Here is a 26,896-nt window from a genome sequence, read left to right on the forward strand (position 1 = left end):
AATTTGGATTCCAAAATTTCCAGCATGTGAGTGATGGCCAACACCATGACAACATTTGTGGACTGAACTGTGATGTACCATCTGATGGTTGTGGTCTCAGGAAGAACGATGCAACATTTGAGAGCTTCGGTGAAAGTTCTGACGGAGTTTGTAAAGTCTCTGCCTGTTGTCAGCTTGATATCGCACGAGTATGTGCCGCGTACCTGGTGGGTGGTGTTTCCACGTGTAATGGTGGTATCCGAGTCGATGATCTGGCATGTCTTGCAGAGATTGCCATAGCAGGGTTGTGTGGTGTCATGGTCGCTGTTCTGAAGGCTGGGTAATTTGCTGCAAACAATGGTTTGTTTGAGGTTGAGCGGTTGTTTGAAGGCCAGTAGTGGGGGTGTGGGGATGACCTTGGCAAGATGTTCATCTTCATTGATGATGTGTTGAAGGCTGCGAAGAAGATGTCGTAGTTTCTCCGCCCCAGGAAAGTACTGGACGACGAAGGGTACTCTGTCAGTGGTGTCCCGTGTGTGTCTTCTGAGGAGGTCGGTGCGGTTTTTTGCTGTGGCGCGTTGGAACTGTCGATCGATGAGTCGAGCGCCATATCCCGTTCATACGAGAGCATCTTTCAGCATCTGTAGGTGTCTGTTACGCTCCTCCTCGTCTGAGCAGATCCTGTGTATACGGAGGGCTTGTCGCACATACTCGTGCGACTCAACCAATGTAGTCTACCTCTTACGCTGCAGGAAAGGATGTCCCGAAGCGTGGTACATTGGTGAGACCATGCAGACACTGCGACAACGAATGAACGGGCATCGTGCAACAATCACCAGGCAGGAATGTTCCCTTCCAGTCGGGGAACACTTCAGCAGTCAAGGGCATTCAGCCTCTGATCTCCGGGTAAGCGTTCTCCAAGGCGGTCTTCAGGACACGCGACAACGCAGAATTGCCGAGCAAAAACTTATAGCTAAGTTCCGCACGCATGAGTGCGGCCTCAACAGGGATCTTGGATTCATGTCGCATTACATCCACCCCCCACCATCAGGCCTGGACTTGCAAAATCCTACCAACTGTTCGGGCTTGAGACAATTTACACCTCTTTAACCTGTGATTATCCCTCTCCCTGGATCTGTAATGATTTGATTACCTGCAAATGCATTGTCCAGCATCTCTGACTTTGTCTATATAAATGTTTCTGGAACATACCTCGCCATTCACCTGAGGAAGGAGCAGCGCTCCAAAAGCTCATGTTTGAATCAAACCTGTTGGACTTTAACCTGGTGTTGTAAGACTTCTTACTGTATTTATGGAATGGCTTATGATGAGCTGGAAGCTGCAGCCACCCACCATTTTGAACTTCTTGAGGAGAAATGTCTTCTCTCAGAGGATCATTTGTGTTAGGAATTCTTTTCTCCAGCGAACAGTGGAGGCTGGATCATTGAATATATTCAAGGCTGAAATAGACAGGTTTTTGATTGACAATTAAGACAGTGAAACAAGGCAGCATGGTGACATAGTGGGTGAGCCCTGCAGCCTCACGGCGCCGAGGTCTCAGGTTCGATCCCTGCTCTGGGTCACTGTCCGTGTGGAGTCTCCCCGTGTTTGCATGGGTTTCGCCCCCACAACGGTAGCACTGGTGGATAGCACAGCGTTAGGGTCCCAGGTTCAATTCCCTGTCTGTGCGGAGTCTGCATGTTCTCCCCGTGTCTGCGTGGGTTTCCTCCGGGTGCTCCGGTTTCCTCCCACAGTCCAAAGACGTGCAGGTTAGGTGGATTAGCCATGCTAAATTGCCGTTAGTGTCAAAAAAGGTTAGGAGGGGTTATTGGGTTACGGGGATAGGGTGGAAGTGAGGGCTTAAGTGGGTTGGTGCAGACTTGATGGGCCGAATGGCCTCCTTCTGCACTGTATGTTCTATGTTCTATGTAACCCAAAGATTTGCAGGCTATGTGGATTGGCCACGCTAAATTGCGCCTTAATTGGAAAAAATGAATTGGGTACACTAAATTTTTTTTAAAAAGACAGTGAAACGGGCAGGAAAGTTGAGTTAAGGCCAAAATCAGATCGGCCATGATCTTGTTGAATGATGGAGCAGACTTGAGGGACATGATGCTCCTGTTCCTTGTTTCTTATGTTCCCCAAACAGTTCTTAAAGTGCAAAACCCAAAGTTGCTATGGTGCTGAATTTTGCAGTGCTGGCCTTTCCTGCATTCGCTAGTTTTAGGCAGGGTGGCAGTGGGGATCATCTAATTTCCTACCCCTATGTTTTGGAAGGAAGACAATCAGCCAAAGTTCCTGACCCTGAACATGATTCAATCAAATCTATTGAAGAGAATTGTGCCTAGCTGTCAACTAACTTGTCAAAATTCACCTTCGGGCTCAGAGAAGAACAGTGGCCTTTCCTCTCAGCATAGAAAAGCAGCTTCAGCTGGAAAGCAAGAACAGCAGATGCAAAATGGGCTGAAGAATTTGTGTCTACCACTGAAGATTATCCAGTTTAACAGACCCATGAAAGATGATTTTATATGGTCTTGTTGACTTTCAAACTACTTCAGAATGCAATGATATTGCTTTCTTAGCACCGTGGTGTCATAACTGCTGTTCCGAGGGTGTTGATTGTGAACCTTTATAACCCAAGGTCAGTTCATTTAGATTTTGGTACAGCTTTTCTAACCCTTTGAGAATAATGCGACAGGAGCACAAGAAGGTCAGTGATATTGTGCAAACAACGCAGATTTCTAAATGGTGGAGGTTGTTAAATCAGTTTCAACTTGGTGAAACATAGATGGTTGAATTTAATGATTGCAAAAGTTCCAGAAAGCCATGGGGCAACCTTGCTGTCCTTTTCCACAAGCCCCATTGCAATTGCTTGGCAACCAGGCACATAATTGCCTGGTGTAAGGGCTCTTTGTCCCTTTAAGGAAGGGGTTTCCACCTCCAGAGACTGCTAGTCAATCAGAAGGCTGGCAATTCTTCAGTTTGAAGAGCACCTCCTTTATGGCCATCTCTTTTTCTGAGCCTGACCCACAGCTACAGCCTTGCCAGCGTTAACACTTTCTTAGCACCTATCCCAATAAACCCTCCACGAATTTTATACCTTCCAATGAGAATCTCTCATTCTTCTAAACGACAGAGAACAAAAGCCCATTCTCTAGGATTGGATAAGGAGACTTTAATAAGACATGGGAAGTCCACAGCAAATTGTAGTAAAGACATTTATTTGAAAAAATGAAATGAAAATCGCTTATTGTCACGAGTAGACTTCAATGAAGTTACTGTGAAAGGCCCCTAGTCGCCACATTCCGGCACCTGTTCGGGGAGGCTGTTACGGGAATCGAACCGTGCTGCTGGCCTGCTTGGTCTGCTTAAAAGCCAGCGATTTAGCCCAGTGTGCTAAACAGTGCTAAACAACAATATCATCTACACAATGCCTGGTTACACCTCACCGGGTCCTCTCTCCTTTTTGGTCGACTCCATACTGATTGACCTTTCATACCAGTGCTGATAAGCTACCCCACCCACAGCAGGGGAGCACACAGTCCCAATGAGCAAGGGGAAACAATCATCCCCAGCTGGATGTGTCCCATGCAGGTTATTACAGAGACCAAAACTGTACACAGCACTCCAGGTGTGGTCTCACCAAATCCCTATAATTTATTTGATGGAGTAGCTCCTCAGGGTAATGCCAGCTGCCCTATCCCACTGTCTCTGACAGACGTTGCAATGGTGCTCGTGTTTCTTGTAGCTGTAAATCATTTACTAATCCACTGTAAGGACAAGGAATAATCTCCACTCCTAGAACACGGCACTGACATCTAACAGCCCTGCATCATACCTCTTTCTCTCAACTGGGCATTACCTAAAAGAAGCACATGTTTTGGAAGTAAAAAATGCACACCTTGGGCGCGATTCTCCGCTCCCCACGCCGGGTGGGAGATTCGCGGGAGGGCCGGGCGAATCACGACACGCCGCCCTGGCCCCCCCCCCGCGATTCTCCCACCCCCCCCCCCGCTCGGAGAATTGCCGCTCGCCGTTTTTCACAGTGACCGGCGATTCTCCGACCTGGATGGGCCAAGCGGCCTGACGTTCCCGACCTGTTCACGCCGGCGGCAACCACACCTGGTCGCTGCCGGCATGAACATAGCGTGAAAGGTAAGTTTGGGGCTTGTGGGGGGTGGAGATGGGATTGAGCACCACGGCCATGCTCGGGAGGGGACTGGCCCACAATCGGTGCCCACCGATCGTCGGGCCGGCGTCTCCAAGAGACGCACTCTTTCCCCTCCGCTGCCCCGCAAAATCAAACCGCCACGTCTTGCGGGGCAGCGGAGGGGAAGACGGCAACTGTGCATGCGCGGGTTGGAGCCGGCCAACCTGTGCATGCACGGCTGACGTCACTTAGGCGCCGCCGTCGCGTCATTCTCGGCGCGCCGCTTTGACGCAAGCGCCAAGGCCCGGCGGCCGAGTTTCTCACAATGCCGCTCCTAGCCTCCTGGGGGGGGGGGGGGGGGGGGGGGGGGGGGGTGAATAGGGTGCGAGGAGCGGCCTCCGCGCCGTCGTGAAACTCAGCCGAGTTCACAACGGCCTTCCCGATGGTGCGCGGGAGCGGCATATACTTCTCAAAAATAGTAAGCTCCAGAATAAAATATATAGAACACAAGAACACACTGTTAGTTGCATAACATTTGAGGAACTGCTATTCAAATGTGTTGTGATGCTTGATTTGAGATAAAGATGAAAAACATTGTTCTGCAGGAATGCTGTATTATTCTAGGATGCTGATGTGAAGTTTGTGGATAATGGTACTGATTGTTTAAATGGTTCAGATTTGAGGCATATGTGCATCAGTAAAAGGCATAAGTAGCCACTGCACGCACTTAACTGGAGATACTTACAGTTAAAGTTTGCCTGAAGATTCTTGCTGAGTAAATAGCTGATTGCCCAGATATTTGTTCTGTCTCTTGGTCAGAGTAATTTTCTGTGTCTGATTGCCACTTGTTGCTCTTTTATTTTTCCATGGTAACAGTCTTTGTAATGCAAAGTTGTGTGCAGTACAGCGGGCAACAATAATTGTGAACACATTGACAATGTTTCTATTACGCTGATCCCTCTGATCAGTCTAGTCATTTCAACCTTTGTTTTAAGAAGCAGATGGTCTGCTCCACGAAGATGCTGTTAGTAACATCATTCTCAATACATCTTTGTATTTATGTATCTCAAAGGGATAATCAGTCAGGGCTGCAATGGCTGGCGTTGGTCCCTCTCTCGCTATCCAATCTTCTGTTTTTTGAAATAGTGGTGACAGTATAGATTAGAGTAAAATTAATGGATCAAGGTAATAGATGAGGTAATGAATGTCCAAAAGCATTATTCTGCACCTTTATTGAAAGACCAGCTGAATATTTTTGGAGCAAAACCATTTCTGCTGATAAAGGGAATGGTGTTGCAGACAGATGTCACATGTGAATTAGTAATAATGCTGAGGAATCCATCCCAATAGAAAAAGTCCTGGATATTCTAATGTCAAAATTATGATTGAGAAATAGATGAGCTGAATGGCCTAGTCAAGCAATGCACCCAATATTTTGGGGAGCTGGGGAGAGCAGGAGGCAGGAATCAGTTTTTGCAAAACCTGGAAATGCCAGGAACAGGGAAGGTCCTGACAAATTTAATGGAATATTTTTTTCCCTACGATTTCTGCCCAACAGCCAACTAGATTCAAAATTGGTCTGCTGCTGAGCAGGAAAGCTAGCCCTACATGCTCTCTCATTCTTGATCCATTTAGGAGCAGGAACAGTTTCGCTATCAATTCTGTTCAGCCCCCTCAAGATTTTGAACATCTCCATCAAATATCCTCTTAGTCTTCTTTTCTCCAAGAAGAACATTCTCGACCTCTCCAATCTATCCTCATAAAAAAAAGTTTCTTCTCTCTGGATCAATTCTTGTAAACCTCTCCTGCACTCTCTCCAATGGATTTGCATCCTTCCAATAGTGTGGTGTTCAGATTACACAATACTCCAGCTGCGGTCTAACTATTGTTTTGTGTAGGATCAGCATAACCTCCTTGCCCTTGCACTCTATGCCACTATTGATTTCATCGGGCCATGCAGTGCATGGAGCACTTCTGATACTCAACAGGACATCTGCCTCATCACATGGGCATTTGTTATTCCCTCAAACTATCATACATTCAGAAAGCAGGACAGCCTAATGCTGTTAAACATCTGTGACTATCTGTCCTTTCTGTGTCATGCTGACCCTTGTTCTTCTCCCCTTTTATTCGGTCCATCTGAAGTCATGGAAGAACATCACTGAGAAAAGGAAATTCCTTCTGAAGAAGCACTGATATTTGCACCATCTCTGTCAAGTACTCGCACCCCAGAACAAAGTAGAGCAATCTACACCTGGTGAATCACACATAATCAGAATCTAGTAGAAAAGGACAACCCAAGAGATGACTCATCAGAGAGCAAGCTTGGTTCCTGTTTTGAGAAGGACACAGATAGTAAGGTAGATAGAAAGAAATAATTAACCTGCATTTATTTTGTGCCTTTCACATTCACAGAACATCCCAAAGCATTTTACAGTCAATGAATGACTTATGAAATAGAGTCACTTTTGTACTGTAGGAAATGTGACAGCCACTTTGTTCATAGCAAGATCCCGCAAACAGTAATGTGATAAAGACTGGGCCCCTAATTTAACATCTCAGTTGAAAGATGGGTGCCGACATCAGAGATCCAGCTTTCAAAAGAAAACTGGTTCCTGTACCTATTTAATGATGGGAGATATTAGAAAACTGAGAGTATGGAGGAGTCATTAGCAATCTGTGGATTGCCTGACAGAAGTTCAAACGGCCATTCAAAGATTACCGTGTATGATTGCTGGACTCATAAAAACAGCTCACTGCAGTTTTTTTTAACAATATTTAAAGCAAAGGTGAATTCTCATTTTCACTGCCAAATTTTATTCTAAGAAACTGGAATGGGCAGTTGTAAGGTATTGGTTCTCTGCTCTCTGCTTGGGACACAAGCACAACACAACAACAGTAGACAGTCAGAGACTTTTCCCCCGGGTGGAACAAACCATTACAAGGGGACATAAATTTAAGGTGAATGGTGGAAGATATAGGGGGGATGTCAGTGGTAGGTTCTTTACCTAGAGAGTAGTGGAGGCATGGAATGCACTGCCTGTGGAAGTAGTTGAGTCGGAAACATTAGGGACCTTCAAGCGGCTATTGGATAGGTACATGGATTACGATAGAATAATGGAGTGTAGATTTGTTTGTTCTTAAGGGCAGCACAGTAGCATTGTGGATAGCACAATTGCTTCACAGCTCCAGGGTCCCAGGTTCGATTCCGGCTTGGGTCACTGTCTGTGCGGAGTCTACACATCCTCCCCGTGTTTGCGTGGGTTTCCTCCGGGTGCTCCAGTTTCCTCCCACAATCCAAAGATGTGCAGATTAGGTGGATTGGCCATGATAAATTGCCATTAGTGTCCATAATTGCCCTTTGTGTTGGTGGAGGTGTTGACCTTGGGTAGGGTGCTCATCCCAGGAGTCGGTGCAGACTCGATGGGCCGAATGGCCTCCTTCTGCACTGTAAATTCTATGATAATCTTTGATTAATCTAGGACAAAGGTTCGGCACAACATCGTGGGCCGAAGGGCCTGTTCTGTACTGTATTTTTCTATGTTCTATGTTCTATAATGCATTCAAAATCCATTTGACACTGTTCATATACATCACTCAAAATATTGATCAAATGTTAACCCGATCCTCAAACAATTGCCTTGAAACAAAAGCAGTGCCTCAAATATAAATGCAATCTCGATTAAGAACATATGCTCCAGAGTCCACACTGGACTAAAATTCAGTTTTCAACCAACTGAATGTGGGGAAATGACGGTTCCGAATCTTTATTTCAACTCGGTAATTTTGCAACATTTCCTTCTTTTCTGCACTATGTTACTAGCTTTTCAACATAGTATTCACCTTTAGATTAATTTTACCTATTTCCTTCTGTATTTTTATTTTCTGCCCTTTCAATAATAAATCCTGTGAACAGCAATCGATAATTTTGAAAGCATTGAAAGTGCTTCTCAAGTATATAACATCCTCCAATGCAAACTGTCCAGCTTACATAAATCAACATTATTCAGGAGAACATTTTCTTTACATTTTCAAAAATAGCCACCAGATCCTATTTTTCCTCAAATTATCGGTACAAATAAATAGCAATTGCTTTCAGAATGTACAAACAGTGTTGGCACAAGTATATATTTAAAACTGGAACTGTCTCCACATCAAAGGGAAGTCTGCTGATGCAGAGGAAAGCTGAAACCCCAGATTTTCTCTTTCTAATCTTTTTAAACAGGATCAATCAAGAGTTTCAGGCTTTTGACCTTTGCTCGCAGTGATCCCAGGTTTGCTTTGTGGGGATTTCCACATTTCAAAATCTGGACCTTTGTCCAAGCTTTGTTTGCATAACTGGAGAGTTATCAGCATTAGCAATAGCTTCTGGCTGTAACTTAATCCCATGGAGTTATTAATAAACATTTTTTTTCCCTTTTGATTCTAGGCTCTTCTCTGGGATACAATGGAATTGTGGACCTTTGCTAAGGTTCAAACATCAAAACATTAAAGTAAAAGCAGAAAGCATGTCAATTAGCTGCACGGCACACAGGCTAGCAAAACACATTTTCTCTAATGGAGTAATTGTCCCATCCAATAGAGAGTTCATTTCCACTTCCTTCACATGGTATTAGCAGGATCTTAATAGCCACAAAATGGGACAGAGATGCAGTTATTTTAAAAAATAACTTATTCCTGCATATTCAAAAAACATAAAGGACATTACAGAGAGGATCCAGTCAGTAGCAATGACATGGTGAAGCTAGGTTTTGAGGTCATGCAGGCAAATTTTCAGGAGCTGAGTAGAAAGTTTTGAAGCAGTACTTTGAAGGTCGTAACCTCTGAATTATTCTCACTGTCGCATGCATGAGAAAGATTAGAAATAGAAAAATAGAAAGGATCAAAATGTGGCTTGAGGCATGGAAAATGAGGGAGGGCTTCAGATTCTTGCAGGACTTTGGTCAAGTGGTCCCATAAAGGGCCATCCCACATGGATGGTAAGCACTTTGGGGGAATGGTGGAGCCATGATGGTGAAAGGAGAGTTCTATGTACAGCAAAGTCAGAGCACATGTTCTCAGATAGTCAGTCTAGATCAGGGGTGGGCAAACTTTTCCGTGCAAGGGCCACATTCAGAAATTCACAATTCACAAAGGGCCGCATAGTATATTAAGTAAAATAATTACTTCACCCGGTTATGATTCTGGGCGCCTCATATAGAACATAGAACAGCACAGAACAGGCCCTTCGGCCCTCGACGTTGTGCCGAGCAATGATCACCCTACTCAAGTCAACGTATCCACCCTATACCAGTAAGTAACCCAACAGCCCCCCCCCCCGCATTAACCTTAAAAAAAATTAAAAAAAAAAAAAATTTTTTTTAAAAAAAATTTTTTTTTTTTTTTTTTTTAATGACTTGGTGGGCCGCAGAAATACCTTTGGCGGGCCGCATGCGGCCCGCGGGCCGTAGTTTGCCCACCCCTGGTCTAGATGGAAGAAGTCTATGATGCATCCTCCATGCTCCTTCTTTCTCTGCCTATTGTCGTCTCAGTCATGTTCTTTAGACTGACCGAAATGAATGATGAACTACAGAACATCTAGTTTAAATAATTTATTATGAAACAACTGCATGATAAAGATAACTAGGATGAATAAAATAATAAAATACTAACACTAATTAACTATTGTAGAGCTACTGCAAAATACATCTCTCCTCCAACACGACCAACTTCCAACTCCCCAGCCACAGGGTCACATGGTGGGTTTACACAGCCACCTAGTGGTCAGAGGTCATGTATAACATTATGTACAGAATTGCTTTATGCATATCATCACAGTCTCTGTATGTCTGGTGCAAATAATATCAAGATTGTAGAGGACACAGCAGTCCAACACAAAATGTGAGCTATGGCAGCACGGCAGCTTTGTGGATAGCACAATCTCTTCACAGCTCCAGGGTCCCAGGTTCGATTCCGGCTTGGGTCACTGTCTGTGTGGAGTCTGCACATCCTCCCCCTGTGTGCGTGGGTTTCCTCCGGGTGCTCTGGTTTCCTCCCACAGTCCAAAGATATGCAGGTGAGGTGGATTGGCCATGATAAATTGCCTTTAGTGTCCAAAATTGCCCTTAGTGTTGGGTGGGGTTACTGGGTTATGGGGGTAGGGTGGAGGTGTTAACCTTGGGTAGGGTGCTCTTTCCCGGAGCCGGTGCAAACTCGATGGGCCGAATGGCCTCCTTCTGCACTGTAAATTCTATGATTCTATGATTCTATAAGTTGAGTAAATGGATATGGCAATAATCTGCTTCCCAGGGGTTGTGATGGCTGTAGACTTTCACCATACATCCATTGTCCTCGCATGATGTGATTGGTATGAAACAAGTGAAAAGCACCTCACCTGCAAGTTGGAGGCCTGTCCCTTTCAATAGCAATGGTGGGAGTTTCCTCGTGCAGCTGAACAAATGCTCAGCTGGGATGCAAACACTGGATCTTCATGGTTCAAGTTTCGGAAACAAATATCAAATCAGCCAAAATGTCACAATCAGACTGCTATAAACACTTTTGTCTCAGGCAGCAGATGCTAGGGAGGGATAAGTGAAAGTGCAATGATTTTTTACTGTACTGCCTGGATTGCTCTTCAGCTTTCAGGCAGAGGTGACTGATGAGGGTGTCTGATGAGTGGCTTGATGGGGGTGTCTGATGGGAGTGGCTGATGGGGTAACTGATAGGGGCGTCTGATGGGAGTAATTGATGGGGGTAACTTGTGTGGGTGTCTGATGTGGGTGTCTGATGGGTGTGTCTGATGTGGGTGACTGATGTGGGTGACTGATGGGGTGTCTGATGAGGGTGATTGATGGGGGTGACTGATGGGGTTATCTGATGGGGCTGTCTGATGGCGCGACTGGTGTCGGTGTCTGATGGAAGTGCTGATGGGGTGGTTGGGGTGGACCCAACCCCCAAAACCTTTGGCAGCCTGGCAGTGGCAGAGGGGCACATCATCAGTGCCCTGAAACCTTTACCACCCTTGGTTTCCACTGCAGAGGGCCCTGCTTTGGCCAACTTCAAACAAAATGCAGTCAGTGGAATTCCCGATGAGGGGGGGAGACACAGCCTTCAGGGCTGGTAATTGCATGCATATGCATGCTTCACTTTAATTTACATGTTCCCGCTGGCAAGGGGCGGGTGTTGACGGCAGGGGATGGGGTGTTTGGCGCATAGCAACAGACACAAAACCCATTTTTTGTGTGATGCTCCATTCTCCACCTGATCGGAATTCCCGATCGGAGCGGAGGTTAATGAAGAATCCTGACCTTTATTTGTCCCATTACCACTCTCTTAGCTCGTCTCACCAACTCATGTCATTGAATCTCTCCCATTTTTCTCCCAATCTCAGAGCTTCTCTTTTCCTCTTTTTCCACCCTCCCCCATTTCATTTCCAGAAAAGTTAGTGTATTTCTGCTATTGTGAGTCGTGAATCATGAGCCCTGGAGAAGTTGGCTGGACTCCAGGAAATCTGTGGGGTGGTATTGGGGTGTTCCTTTCTCCATAGATACTGCCTTCCCTGCTGAGAAGTATTGCATTTTCTATTTTTAATTGAAAAAGTCTACCTACTCCATCTTCGATGGAAGATTCTCAAAATAGTGTTCGCATGGTCCAGCATGGGAGCAGATTCTGCAGGAAACAAACACATAAGGGAACAACCTCTTTTTCGACAGTGGTGTTCCCATGACATTTTGACCATTCCTTCAATTAAAAAATAAATAAATTTAGAGTACCCAATTATTGTTTTTTTCCAACTAAGGGTAATTTAGTGTGGCCAATCCACCTAACCTGCGCATCTTTGGGTTGTGGGGGTGAAACCCACGCAGACATGGGGAGAGTGTGCAAACTCCACACGGACAGTAATCATGGGCCGGGATTCGAACCTGGGTCCTCAGCGCCGCAGTCCCAGTGCTAACCACTGCGCCACTTGCCGCCCCTGATCATTCCTTCAATAACCATCAATGTCACGACAGGCCATCTCCCCAGCAACGGGTGAGCAATTTGCTTCTCTCGCACGTATCTTATTTATTCCGTACAGCACTTTTCTGTACATTCATTTCATCATGATAGGTAATTCCCTCTCTCTTTAGCTAAGTTTTATGCTTATTAATTAAAAGTTTAGAGAAGAATTTAACCAGCCAATCTGATGCATCACCTCTATTTCACATCCTTATAACCCAGTTACCTACCTGTAATGTCTGCATGCATTTGTACAAATAGAAGATTCTTGCTCAATCCACCACACATAAAGAGAGTGTCGATTTGATGTCCTGCTGTCAGCATCGCTTCCAATATGTGACGGGTTCCCAGCTGAATAAAGGTAAATAAAACCATATAGTTAAGTGCAGAAGCTATTAAATAGTTACAAAGCTAATTGCTTGTTTCAGGCAAAATACTGTGGATGCTGGAAATAAAACAGAAAATGCTGGATAAACGCAGCAGGTCCGGCAGCATCTGTGGAGAGAAACACAGTCAACAGTTGGGATTCTCAGGGCAGCAAGGTGGTGCAGTGGTTAGTGCTGCTGCGTCACGGCGCTGTGGTCCCAGGTTTGATCCTGGCTCTGGGTCACTGTCACTGTGGAGTTTGCACGTTCTCCCCATGTTTGCGTGGATTTCACCCCCACAACCCAAAAGGTGTGCAGGATCAGTGAATTGGCCACACTAAATTGCCCCTTAATTGGACAAAATGAATTGGGAACGCTAAATTTATGTTAAAAAAAAAGTTGGGATTCTCTGTTCCCACCGGCAGCGCACTCCCGTCTGCGGGTCTGCTGGTGACGTGGGGTGTCTTCAATAGGAAATTCCATTGACAAGCGGCAAGAGTAGAGAATCCCCCGCCAGCGAACAGCACGCTGCCAAGTAACACACGGCTGGGGGACCGGAGCATCCAGCTCAGGATCTAAATGTCCCTTTTCCAGATCCCAAACGCAACACTGTTTCTCTCCACAGATGCTGCCAGCCCTGCAGAGTTTATCCAGCGGTTTCTGTTTTTGTTACATTCATCATTAATAGATTTTCAGAATAATTGCCCATAATATTTTTAAAATTCACGTAAAATAATTTGAGGAAGAAGTGTCAATTCCAATTCCAATATGTGAGGCAAGACATTTGACTTGTGGCCAAAAAAGGCACCATGTTACTGTGCCGGTCTGTTCCGCATGAGGTACAATCAATATTCAACTTTGCGCCTTTATATGCCATTTTGTGAAAAGGCATCCCATTGCAGCTTGCGAGGTACTGGTTGGAGAGAATGAAGAATTGGCCAGTTGCTGCGCTTATGAAGTTGGCAGCTTAGGTCTGGGAAGGTGGTAATTCTGTGAAGGGCTGCAAACATACTTAGAGTGGGCTGCAGTCTTCATATTCGTCAAACAGAACATGTGCTTCGCCTTGGCGCAAATAAATAAAAACTAGGTATTTCATCCAGCATCCAGCAATTTCTTTTAGGATTACTAGCCAGACCGCTCAATGCCTGACACAACGAGGCGAAGGATACTAGCAAGATCACTTGTACATGGATTTCACATTGGGTTCATTTAAGTAGTTCCAGGTCATGAGTTGCATGCATAAGGTTAATGACCTTTTCAAATAGGCATCCTGGACAACTAAAAGTATCCCAAGCCAACATGAAATCTGGTGGAGTTCACGCATGACAGATTGGATTGTGAAACATGGGGGCCGTATGTGATTGTTGACCGACTGGGCAGCCATGAGTTAAATTTCTGCTCTACAGTGTAATTTTCCTCAGATATTCAAATTACTTTGTTGTGTCACCACTGAGTGTCTTTCTTATGTTTTGGGTGTATTTGAATCAAATTTGTCTAAATGTTGTGGGAGCAGGTATCCTGTTTGACTTTTTCCCTTGTCCCTCAGCTCTACCTTAACTTGGAGAATGGGCAAAAGTGGTAGCATGAAGATAAAAATCTGGAATATAGTGCCTCAGAGTGTGATGGAGGCAGATTCAATTGAGGTCTTCAAAAGAGTTTAGGATAATTATCTGAAGAGAAAAAAAACAGAGGGTCTATGGGGAAAGGTGGGGGAGTGATACCAGGTGAGTTCCTGTTGCAGCAAGCCAGAATTTAATTCAGCATTGGGCAGAATTTAATACTCTCTCTCGTGACATGTTTAGTGGCAGCTGGTTCTGGGTTGTTCCAAAGAAGAAAGGTTGTCAGAGGCCTGAGATGCTGCTTTTTCAGCCCAGCAATGCTTGATGGAATTTAAGGGTGAGTGGGGTGCTATCATTACTTTTGGTATGATAGCAAGATGCATATTTTATTAAAATTGAAGTAGAAATAGTGTTTGGTCATCAGCCACATGACTTCACGAAGAATGTTGGATGCAAGCTGTGTATAAGCCAGACTCCTTTAAACTGCGCATAGTAAAACATGCAATGGCAATTATGAAAATAAGTCACTGAAAGGGCCAGGTAGTTCCTGTTTGCAGTAGGGAATTTTATAATATCAAATTGGAAATTGATCTAAATTGGTGTCATGCTTAGCCATCTCCTCGTTCCTTATTGAGTCACAAAACTGGAGAACATTTGCAGGATCTTTCAATTTGGAGGAGATTGATGTTGTGAGTTCTCTTCTAGTCATTCTCTTCTTGCTCACATCATTTATATTTATAATGACATCAGGAATAGGAGCAGGAGTAGACAATATGGCCATCTGGCTCCATGCTCCATCAGACAATACAATTGTGGTTGATCATTTAATTCAATTCCACTCCCCATATCGCTTGATTCCCCGCGATCAAAAATCTTTTTATCTCGTATAAAGGTTGTCGGGTTTGATAATTTCAGAGCACTATGCCAATGGGGACTTTTGTGGAACATATATTGAAAATACTACTATTGAATGAAATTTAATTCTCAAGAGCATTGATTTGCAAGGAGGAACAGAAGTAAAACTGTAAAGGACTGGCTTTATAGATAGGTTGATTCATGTACAATTGAGATATATTCCCATAGGTTGGAAAGGAAGAGCACACAAAGCCAGAGCTCCCTTGATGACAAAAAAGGTAGAAAGTGGGAAGAAATATAAGAGCTGGATATTGTATATAATGGTCTGTCACATAAAGGGTTAAAGTGGAACTGAATACAGTATCATTCAGACAGTGATTTAAGAGAACACATAATCTGCACTTCGTGATCAGCATCATGTTGAACAGAGCCGTGAGTAGACGCAAGCATGGAGCCAACTCCTATATTGGACCTTTAATGTACCTCTATATAATTTCTAGTAGTTAATAAATTCTTACTGTTAAACTACGTAACACAACAAATAATTAAAATCTACTGAACTATACCCAACTACTTTCAACAGGTATGACAGATCTCTGAGAATAAGGTTGAGTGTCGAAAGTTCAGAGGGGCAGGGAAAAAGAAATATGAGAGGCAAAAAAAGAATACAAGAGACTGGCATAAAGAGGAATACTTTTGTAGAAGTGTAGTGGAGTGTGGCCAATTAGGAGACCAAAATGGGGAAACATGCATGGAGGTAATGAGTATGACTGAGGTACTAAATTAGTTCTTTGCATTTGTCTTTACCAAGGCACAAGATGCTGCCAAAGTTGGAGTAAAGGAAGAAGGAATTAAGATATTTAATGAGCTAAAAATTGATAAATAAGAGGTATTGGAAAGGTTGCCTGTACTTGAAGTTGATAAGTCACGAGGAGCAGATGGGATGCACCCGTAAGGGTGGAAGTTGCAGAGACACTGGCCATAATCTTCCAATCCTTCTTATACACAGGGATAGTGCCACAGGACCGGAAACTTGGGAATGTTACATATCTGTTCAGTAAAGGGTTTACAGATAGGCCCATCAACCAGTCAGTTTAACCTGTGATGGGAAAGCTTTTAGGCAGCATGGTGGTGCAATGGTTAGCACTGCTGCTTCTTGAGTGTGAGAGCGTGTGAGAGGCGCTGAGGACCCGGGGGCGATCCTGACCCTGGGTCACTGTCCGTGTGGAGTTTGCACATTCTCCCCGTGTCTGTGTGGGTCTCAACTCCACAACCCAAAAAGATATGCAGGGTAGGTGGAATGGCCACGCTAAATTGCTCCTCAATTGGAAAAAAATAATTGAGTATTCTAAATTCATAAAAAAGAAAATAAAAAGTAATGGAAAAGCTTTAAAATACAATAATCTGAACAACTTCAACTTGGAATAAAAGTGGGAATTTTTAAAAGGTAAATCATGTTCAATTAACCTGATTCAGTTTTTGATTTGGGTAACGCAGTTGATGTGGTGTCACGATGTGTGTGACTTCCAAATGGAGTTTGGCAAAGTGGCACACGACAGACTTGTCTGCAAAGGTGAAGCCAGTGAACTTCTTCCATCGGGCAGGAGATTCAGAAGTCTGAGAACACGGACGAACAGACTCAAAAACAGCTTCTTCCCCACTGTCACCAGACTCCTAAACGACCCTTTTATGGACTGTCCTCATTAATACTACACCCTGTCTGCTTCATCCGATGCCAATGCTTATGTAGTTACATTGTATATATTGTGTAGCCCTATTATGTATTCTCATGTACTTTCTTGAATTCTGTTCAATTCCCTTTCTTCCAATGTACTGAATGATCTGTTGAGCTGCTTGCAGAAAAATACTTTTCACTGTACCTCGGTACACGTGACAATAAACAAATCCAAATCCAAATCCAAATCCATCCAAATAAAGGAACAGTGCGCGGACATGGATAGTAAGTTGGCTGAGTAACAGGAAACAGAGTAGTGATAAAAAAATGGATAAAAGCAAATTACTGCGGATGCTGGAATCTGGGTACCCAGAGGTATCCAGTACCTCTCCCATCACCCATGGCACCTTCCCATGTAATCGCAGAAGGTGTAACACCTGCCCCTTTACCTCTTCCATGCTTAACATCCAGGCCCAAAACACTCATTCCAGGTTAAGCAGCATTTCACTTGAACCTCCTTCAATTTGGTCTATTGCATTCGCTGCTCCCAATGTGGTCTCCTCTATATCGGAGAGACCAAACGCAGACTGGGTGATCGCTTTGCTGAGCATCTTCGGTCTGTGCGCATTCAGGATCCTGGCCTGCCTGTTGCTTGCCATTTAAACAAAAGACCCTGCTTCCATGCCCATATGTCTGTTCTTGGCCTGCTGCAATGTTCCAGTGAAGCGCAACGCAAACTAGAGGAACAACATCTCATCTTCCGGTTAGGCACACTACAGCCTTCCGGCCTGAACATCGAATTCAACAACTTCCGATGATCAGCTCTACCCCACCTCGACCCATTTGTTTTCATTTCACTTTAACTGTCTTTTACCATTTCTTTCTTTCCTGCACCTTTCTCCTCTTTGCTTCCCCCTTCCCCTCCCCTCACACCAACAGTTCATCCTCTGATGTTAGTTTCCCTGCTGTTTGACCGTTCACATCTTTTTCCTCGCTGCGGACTGCCATTAGCATTCTTTCCCCTTGGTATCTGTGGCCACTAGCACCCAGTTTCCCTGGGTTTCTGTGGCTATGACTCATCTTTCATTCTCACTCCACAGTATAAATATTTCCCACTCTCTGTCTGTTAGCTTTGACAAAGAGTCATCGGACTCGAAACGTTAGCTCTTTTCTCTCCCTACAGATGCTGCCAGACTTCCTGAGATTTTCCAGCATTTTCTCTTTTGTTAGTGATAAAAAAGCTGTTTTTCAGACTGGTGGACGGAAGGTAGGCAGTGGCGTTCTCCAGGAGTCACTACCAGGCCTATTACTTTTAATGATATATATTAATGACCTAGACATGGATACACATGGCACAACTTTAAAATTTTCAGACAACATAAAACTTGAAATATTGTGAGCTGCGAGGTGGCTAGCGATAGACTTCAAGGGGACCTAATGGTCTGATGGATTAGGTGGACAGATTAAATTTGATGCTGAGAAATGTGAAGTGACATAATTTGGTTGGAAGGGAGAGGCAATATACATTAAAGAGTATACAGAGACCTATATGTGCAGAATTGTTAAAGGTGGCAAGACAGGTTGAAAAAGTAGTTTAAAAAGGCTTATTGAATCCAGGATTTTAAAAGTCAAGACATAGAATACAAAAGCAATAAAGTTGTGACATACCTTGATAAAATCGTGTTTTGACCTCACATAGAGTATTGTGTCCAACTCTGGGCACAATAAGAATAATGTGAAGGCTCTAGAGAGGATGCAGTAAATATTTAGAAGAGTAGTTCCAGATATTAGGGACTTCAGTTATGAGGATAGGTTGGAGAAACTACAGAGAGAATAGTAAGTTGAAAGGAGATTGATAGAGATGTTCAAAATGATGAGGGGTCTAGACAGTACTCAGCAGGTCAGACAGCATCTGTGAAGAGAGAAACAGATTTAACGGGCGGGATTCTCCAATAATGGGGCTATGTCCCCACGGCCGCGAGAAAACGGGCGTGAATCACTCCGGACTTTTGTCTTGAAAGTCCAGGGCGATCCTCCGTTTTTAAGGGGGTTTGCAGGGCCCCAGAGTGCTCCTCGCAACTCTGGCTGTTGAGAAGGGGCCCTGCACTTCCAGCTGCAGGTCCGTGCATGCACGCGGCAGCCGCCTGAGGCGCCTGCCCCGCGCGACATGGCGGACCCACACAGCGGTCCCGCGCCAAAGAAGTAGTCCACCCCCCAGATCGTGTACGCCCCCTCCCGATCGTGGGCCTGTCCGTCGTGGAGGCCCCACTCCGGTGACGTATCCCCACGCCCACCCCACCAAGACAGCCGCCGCAGCTGCGACTCCGAGCACCCGCCGGATGGAACCATACATGAACCACAGCGGCGGGAACTTGGCCGGTCGTCTGTGGAGAACCGCGGCGGGGGCCGATGCGACGAAGGCTTTGCGGGTCCGACACCCCATTCTCCATCCCCGCGCCGGGAGTGACTGTCGCACGGAGGTTCGGAGAAACCCGGCCAACATTTCTGCCTTTTAGGTGTCGGGTAGTTTAGAGGAAGAGCTCTGAAGGGCTTTACTGAGGTGAAGTGGTTAGGGTAATTAGAATAGTTAGAAGTGCCCTTATTTAATTCAGCTAAGACAATTGACTGGAGTGGAAAAGTATGAGTGCTATTTCTTTTCAAACATTAGGTTGTAACTGTCTGAAATCGATGGCAGCTACTGCTACAGAATGAATAACAAAATACTCAACAAATATGAGGTAAATCCTGGGAATGGCAAAGAAACAAGATAAAGAGTAAGGAGCAAGATGTACATGTTAAAGGAGGAGCTGTGGACTTCCGGTAATAGTCATGGTGTGAGTGGTCACACACATGGCAGCTCCTGTTCGAGGGCATAGAAAAGAGCTCTTTTTACCCGAAAACGGGAGAAACTAAGAATAGCTGAATGTCGGAGAAGTTTCCCCCTCAGGTGTGACATGCCTGCTGGCTACCAAACCCGATAGAAGAAGGTGAAAAACCTGGCCAAGGAGTTGGAAAAGACCTGTGCGCCGCAGTTACTGGAACGATAGTGGTGGGGGAAAGGCCAGTACAGGTTGGAAAGCTCCAGCTGGAACAGATGACGGGGAGGGCAATAGGGTAAGGGGGTGCAGTACGAGTACAAGGAGAAGGCAAGCTGAATGTTAGCACATCAACTACAGAGGCAGGCCACATCCAGGGAAATATTGAGGATATGGACAGAGACAGAGGAGGTGGTGACGGAGCCGGGGAGGATAAATGAGATGTTGAGGGAATACTATAAGAAGCTGTATGAAGCGAGCTCAGGGGTGTGAAGAAGGGGACATGGGGCAGATTTTGGATGGGCTGGAGTTTCCGCAGTTGGAGGAAGAGAAAAGGCAGGTGCGAGAGGAGCCTTTGTGGCTGAGGGAGGTATTGGACAGTATAAGGGGTATAAAGTCGGGAAATGTCCCAGGGGCTGAAGGTTACCCGGCGGAATTTTATAAGGTGTTTGCGACCGAACTAGCACTGCATCTGTTGGTGGTGTTTAGTGAGGTGCTGGCGAAGGGGAAGGCGCCGGAGACGATGACGCAGGCTACGATTACATTGATACCAAAGAAGAGGAAGGACCTGTTGAATGTGGGTCGTGCAGGCCAATATCATTGTTAAACACCGATGTAAATGTGCTGGCTAAGCTGGTGGTGGGGAGGATGGAAGGTTGTGTCACGGAGGACCAGGCAAGTTTTGTAAAGGGCAGGCAACTCTCCAGTAATATAAGGCGATTGTTAAACGTGATTATGGGCGCGATTCTCCGCACCCCACGACGGGGGGGTGGGAAATTGCCGGGGGGAGGGGAGAATCGCGGGAGAGCCGGGCCGGGCGAATCACGACATGCCGCCCTGGCACCCCCGCGCGGTTCTCCCCCCCCCCCCCCCAAAAAATGCGTGTCACGTTTTGCGACAAGCCGCTCGGAGAATCGCTGCTCGCTGTTTCTCACGGCGACCGGCGATTCTCCGGCCTGGATGGGCCGGGCCGCCTGCCGAACCCGACCGGTTCACGCCGGCGCCAACCACACCTGGTCACTGCCGGCGTGAACAGCGCGCGACTGGTAAGTGGGGGGCCTGTGGGGGGGGCGGACTTAGGATCGAGCACCACGGGCGTGCTCATGAGATGTCTGGCCCGCGATCAGTGCCCACCGATCGTCGGGCCGGCGTCTCTAAAGGACGCACTCTTTTCCCTCCACCGCCCCGCAAGATCAAGCCACCATGTCTTGCCGGGCAGCAGAGGGGAAGACGGCAATGGCGCATGCGCGGGTTGGCGCCGGCCAACCTGCGCATGCGTGGCTGACGTAACTTAGGCGCCGCCGGCCACGTCATTCTCGGCGCGCCGCTTTCGTCAAAGGCCCGGCACCCGAGATTCACTTGCCGCCGCTCCTAGCCCCTCGGTGGGGGAGGTGGAATAGGGGACGAGGAGCGGCCTCCAATGCCGGAGTGAAACACTCCGGGTTTCACTCCGGCGTCGGCTGTTTGTCTCCATTTCTGAGACTCTGTTGGGACTCTGTTGGGAGGTCGGGTACCGGAGTTGTGGGTGTCCACGGATGCGGAGAGGGCATTTGACCGGGTGGAGTGACGGTTACCTGTTTGAGACCCTGGGAAGGTTCGGGTTTGGGCAGACGTTTGTGGCATGGTGTGCCTGTTATATGTGGCACCGGTGACTAGCGTACGGACCGCAATATGAGTTTACGAAGTTTCAGGTTACACAGGGGAACAAGGCCAGGGTGCCCGCTTCACCATTACTGTTTGCACTAGCAATAGAGCCCCTGGCAATGGCCCTCAGGGGTCAGCAGAGTTACAAGAGATTATGAGGGGCGTTAAGGAGCATCAGGTGTCACTGTATGCAGACGATCTGTTACTGTACGTGTCAGACCTGCTGGAGAGCATGGAGAAGATTATGGGCCTATTAGAGATGTTTGGGGCGCTCTCAGGATACAGGTTGAACGTAGGGAAAAGTGAAGTGTTCCCGGTGAATAAATTGGGTCGGAGAGCCAACCGAGGGTGGCTGCTATTCAAGGTAGCCAGAGACAGGTTCAGATACCTGGAGATCCAGGCAACGGGAAAGTGAGCGACGTTGCATAAATGGAATTTAACAAAGCTAGTGGAGGAGATTAGCGAGGACTTTAAGAGGTGGGATACGCTGCATCTGACTCTGGCAGGGAGGGTTCAAGTGGTGAAAATGAATGTCTTGCCAATATGCTTATTCATATTCCAGATGCTTCTGATTTTTGTTCCAAAGGCCTTTTTCTGGCAAGTGAATATGATTATTTCAGAGTTAGTGTTGGTGGGGACGGTGCCAAGGGTACAGAGGGCCATGTTACAGAGGCAGAAGGGGGGAGTTGGAATTGCCAAACTTATTACATTATTATTGGGCAGCGAATGTGGAGAAGGTGAGGCGGTGGTGGGAAGGAGAGGGGGCAGAATGGGTTAGGATGGAGGAAGAATCCTGTAGGGGATCCAGTTTGAAGGCTATGGTGATGGCGGCGTTGCTGCTGGCACCAAGGAGGTATAAGGAGAGCCCAGTGGTGCAACCCACAGTGAAGGTGTCGAACCAGCTGAGGAGGTATTTTAGGATAGAGGGGATGTGAGGCACCCAAACTTACTGGTGGAAAATCAGAGTAGCAGTCTGGAACGGGATGAGCTACAGGCCTTCTTGGAGAAAAGAGAAGTGTATTTTTCAGTTTCCGTAAAGTGACATGGGAACCTTGATTCTAAGATAATTAATCCCTTTTGGGATTTAGGCTGGATGTTTTGGGGCAGAAATCTGGAGGATTTGGGCTTTACTGCATTTTTGGCCTATGTTCTGCTACACAACACTCCATATAAAAACTGAAGATATTGTTGCCCTATCATGAGGACAATTTCATCATTAAAAGCTGAAAACCCATTTGATAATAATCTGGAATCCCTTACATTGCTTTAATTATGATTGATTAATTATGATTACTTACTGCCAACGCTTGCATTGTGGCTAAGTAAAGCTTCGCAAGGTCATCAATACTATTGGACAGCGTCAATCCAGTTACCTATTTGTGAAAAAAGGTACTTGTTTGAACTTAAAGCCATAACCTGAAGTACAATTGTTTTGTCTTCACATTTTTTTTTTGCATTATTAACTTATGAGTTAATACTTAAAAAATGCTTTTGTGGGGCCATTCTTAACATTTTAGAAGCAATAAACATAGAATTAACTCTGAAGGGTTATCAGTGGAAAGGTTTGGGTGAAAAGGATGGTTTCTAAGGAAGTACCTTCAACACAAATAGTTTTTATTCTATGCCACTTACAGAAAAGGTGATGAAAACTTCCAAAGGGGTTTTGGGGACTATGCAATTATATCACTAGTCTGAGTACAAATCTCAGACAAATAATCGACTAAATCTCAATCTTTTTTGCTGATAGACATTCAGACAAGACAGTCAAAGCAGTGTCTGTCAGGGCTTTTGGTTTTTAATTAAATCGTGTCAAGCATGTTATTCTTCCTTTGAAAATAATGCACTTAAATTTTAAATGGATACACACATCTTTAAAAGTTGACAGGTTGATAAAACTGTTTTAAAAAGCCCATATAAATATTAGGTTGGCTAGCCAATCTGTTGTGACTTCTTTGCTGAGTTCACCTCCAACCAAGGTGTGAGGCCAATTATATCTGCCTAGCTACTGCCTAGCTGAGGTCAAGTCTCAAAACTTTGGTTTGTTTATCATTATCTGCATATTTAATAGCATTGCTACACTATACATATTGACCAGAAAAGCTGATTCTAGTGATTTAACTACAAGTAACTACAGTCGTAGGCAACCGAAAGTTGCCTCACCAAAATGTGTTTATCGTAATTCTGCTACTGAATTAAAATTGATGTAAAATCAACATGAATGAGAATGGCCTTTAGCTGACATTGAATGTAACATTTCTGTATTTAAGTAAAGCAGAAATCATTTGTTTCTTTTCCTTTAAGTCCCTTCACTTACCTGTGTATTTTCTTTCCTATGAAGTATTCCATATAATATAAGTGGTTCAATTACCTGTTGTATGTACTTTTATCTTAAATGTATGTTTTGATGGCATTGGTTTAGGAATATTCAGGGACTAGAATCAGAATGTGAGAATAGCTTGGCTCCCCCAACAGGGACTTAAAAATAAGGGCAAATGTTCAAGGTTACCATATCAATGTTTCACCTAATTATTAATAGGATAGATTGAAATTCTTCTCACTCGGAACATTGTGTATTAGCAATGTGTTGGCTTAAACATTCTGCAATTCCATCAGTAAATTTACAAATTCAAAATCAATTACTGGAATAAATTAAAGGGACAAGTTAGAAATATTGTACATGGTACAATGTTAACCAAATAATCAAGCAAATCATGGTCTCCTTCTCTTAATAGAAATTCAGTCAAAACAACTGTCTGTCCAGGCTTTGATGTGGAGATGCCGGCGTTGGACTGGGGTGAGCACAGTAAGAAGTCTTACAACACCAGGTTAAAGTCCAACAGGTTTGTTTCAAACACGAGCTTTCGGAGCGCATCTCCTTCCTCAGGTGAATGGAGAGGTATGTTCCAGAAACATTTATATAGACAAAGTCAGAGATGCTGGACAATGCTTGGAATGCGAGCATTTGCAGGTAATCAAATCATTACATGTGATTATCCAGGAGAGAGGGATAATCACAGGTTAAAGAGGTGTGAATTGTCTCAAGCCAGAACAGTTGGTAGGATTTGAGCATTACGTCCACCCCCCACCATCTGGCCTGGACTTGCAAAATCCTACCAACTGTTCTGGCTTGAGACAATTCACACCTCTTTAACCTGTGATTATCCCTCTCCCTGGATCTGTAATGATTTGATTACCTGCAAATGCTCGCATTCCAAGCATTGTCCAGCATCCCTGACTTTGTCTATAGAAATGTTTCTGGAACATACCTCTCCATTCACCTGAGGAAGGAGCTGCGCTCCAAAAGCTCGTGTTTGAAACAAACCTGTTGGATTTTAACCTGGTGTTGTAAGACTTCTTACTGTGTCCAGGCTTTGGCATTTAAAAATTAGTTCTTCATAACAAGTTTGTTATTTTACCTGTTCAATAAACACACTTCAAGTTTCTTCAAGAATGGGTTGTTTGAACTGTTTGATTCTTGGAGGATGGGTGAAACTTGGATCATTGAAGTTTCCCATCATCAGCATCCTGGGTCTGACCATTGGCCAGAAACTGAAGTGGAACAACCACGTAAATTGTTCGGTTATGAGAGACTGAGTATTCTGTGATGAATGGTTCACCTCTGGGCTGCCAAAACCTTTCAATTACCTATCAAGCAGAACTCGTGGTATACTCTCCACTGATCTGGCTGGTGGTAGCTGCAAAAATACTTAAGAAGCTCAATGCCATCCAGGTTAAAGCAATCAATTTCATCAGCATCTGATTCATTGATTTAAACAATCACTCCATCCACCATTGGCATTCCATGGCTCTAATGTGTACTAACCATAGGTTTACTTCAGCAAGTTGTCAAAGCTTCTTTGGCAACACTTCTCATACTCACAACCTCCTCCACTGAGAAGGACAAGGGTAACAAGTAAATTTGAATACCATCACCACCAATTGGCATCTCAGTACAGTGGAACAATGAGCTAACTGATGTTTGGGCATTCAGTCTGAAATCTTGCCATTTAGTTGAACTCAAACTGAACCCACAAAATACGCTGTATGAGTACACAGGTGTGGTTTCACAATTGAGCGACAGCAATTTTTGTTAAGTCCAATCCCAGACACACAATTCTCCCTTTGGTTTGATGTACAGTTCTTTTGCCACTGTTACTCCTTTTAGATTTCTACATCCCTCTATCTGTTATGTACAGGATCTCCTGCAGCCCGCCTCTCCGCCATTTAGTTCTGCATCTGACTATTGCCTTTTTCTTCTCCATCCCTTCATAGAACTAATTTCTCTTGCGACAATGCTACCTGACCTTTCTGCCTTATCTGCAAAATTATATCTATGAATACAAAGAAACAAAATCAATTAAAATTAATCTGGGGAGCTTCCAATTAGGTGTGTATTTACTTCACTTCCCAGTGGAACATTCAATGACATTATCTTGTGCATCTGTAAATATGTCTCCTCTTGGGAGACTGTGATATAACATGGGAGCAAGAATGGTGAGCTTCATCTTTCCCACCAGATCAAGCACGAAACAGAAGGTCCATGAGCAGAAATAGAGATATAAGGCAAAAAAAAAACAATAGAAAAAATCTAATCACATCCTTTTATACTCATTGCTCTCTGAAAACGTACATTTTAACGACATCAAGGAAGACAATGCCATAACGAAAGATGCAATTCCTGCCTCAGTTTGCTGCATCAAGATGCAAACTACATTAAAAAATGAGGTCAGGCTTTTTGGGCCAGCAGAAAACAAATGTTTTCAATAGTGAAACAGACAGCAACCTTAAGCCAAATAAATGGGAAAAAGGGGCTCTTAAAGTAAAATATGTCAGCACACACTGACAAAAAGAAATTATTTCAACAAAAATCAATCACGTTGGCAGTTAAAAATGAATAATATGCATTTTTTTTCATTTTGTCATTGTTCCAAACAAAAGCTATAAAAGGTTTCTCTGTAAAACTGAAATGTACCTACCATGCCCTTTAGGGTAGGATCTGCTAAGGGAGATCTGTTACCATGGAAATCAGGCCAAACATGTAAATCAACAGTAAGCATGCCCACAGCATAACTCTTTTTAATAGACTCCAGGTGACTGTTTAAGTACATGTAGACATTTTTCCCACTGAAAGAAAACATTCTGAAGTCAACCGTTTTGTAACTAAAACATTCCTCAGTTATAAGCCAAGAATAAAAATGGTCATTTAGGTGGTGTCATTTTGGGAATAAAATAGTAAAATATTTGAAGACTGAGCTAGTGTTTTACAGTGAAAAAAAACTTTTTTTTTCTCTTCAAAGCCACTGGGGCACAGTCAACGGATGGAAGCATATGTAAATATGCACAAGAGTAAAATTTTACTCTGTGAAATGTTTACCCTTAAATTAATTTTATTTCACTGTTCAAAAAGATTCCATACTACAGCCTTTAAGGTAACATTTGCTCATGACAAAGGTTGCCTGCGGCAATTAGGAATATATCCTCCAAATATTCCTGTTAGTGGATTGATTCCTCTCTCGACATTGACAGAATTAACTTGTTCCTTAAATGCCCCATGTTCAAAACAAAACTCTCCCTCGACCTGTGTCCACAGCTTAGGCAGGTATGATTAGGTATGCATGTTTTTCACCCAGGGGAAAACTGGACACAGATTGTAAATC

At 44.6% G+C, this 26,896-nt stretch overlaps 1 protein-coding gene across 3 annotated transcripts in view; it reads right to left on the reverse strand.

Annotated features, from left to right (window-relative positions):
- fggy (FGGY carbohydrate kinase domain containing) overlaps window positions 1–26,896 on the reverse strand; it is a 435,125-nt gene that overhangs the window by 113,769 nt on the left and 294,460 nt on the right. For all 3 annotated transcript variants that reach the window (XM_038794356.1, XM_038794353.1, XM_038794355.1), the window contains 3 exons: window positions 26,216–26,363; window positions 22,538–22,612; window positions 12,337–12,457 (listed from right to left, as the gene is read on the reverse strand). In XM_038794356.1, coding sequence (XP_038650284.1) covers window positions 12,337–12,457; window positions 22,538–22,612; window positions 26,216–26,363 — 344 coding nt within the window. The remainder of the gene's footprint in view (window positions 1–12,336; window positions 12,458–22,537; window positions 22,613–26,215; window positions 26,364–26,896) is intronic.

This window comes from Scyliorhinus canicula, chromosome 4 (genome assembly GCF_902713615.1).
Source record: "Scyliorhinus canicula chromosome 4, sScyCan1.1, whole genome shotgun sequence".
NCBI lineage: Eukaryota > Metazoa > Chordata > Chondrichthyes > Carcharhiniformes > Scyliorhinidae > Scyliorhinus > Scyliorhinus canicula.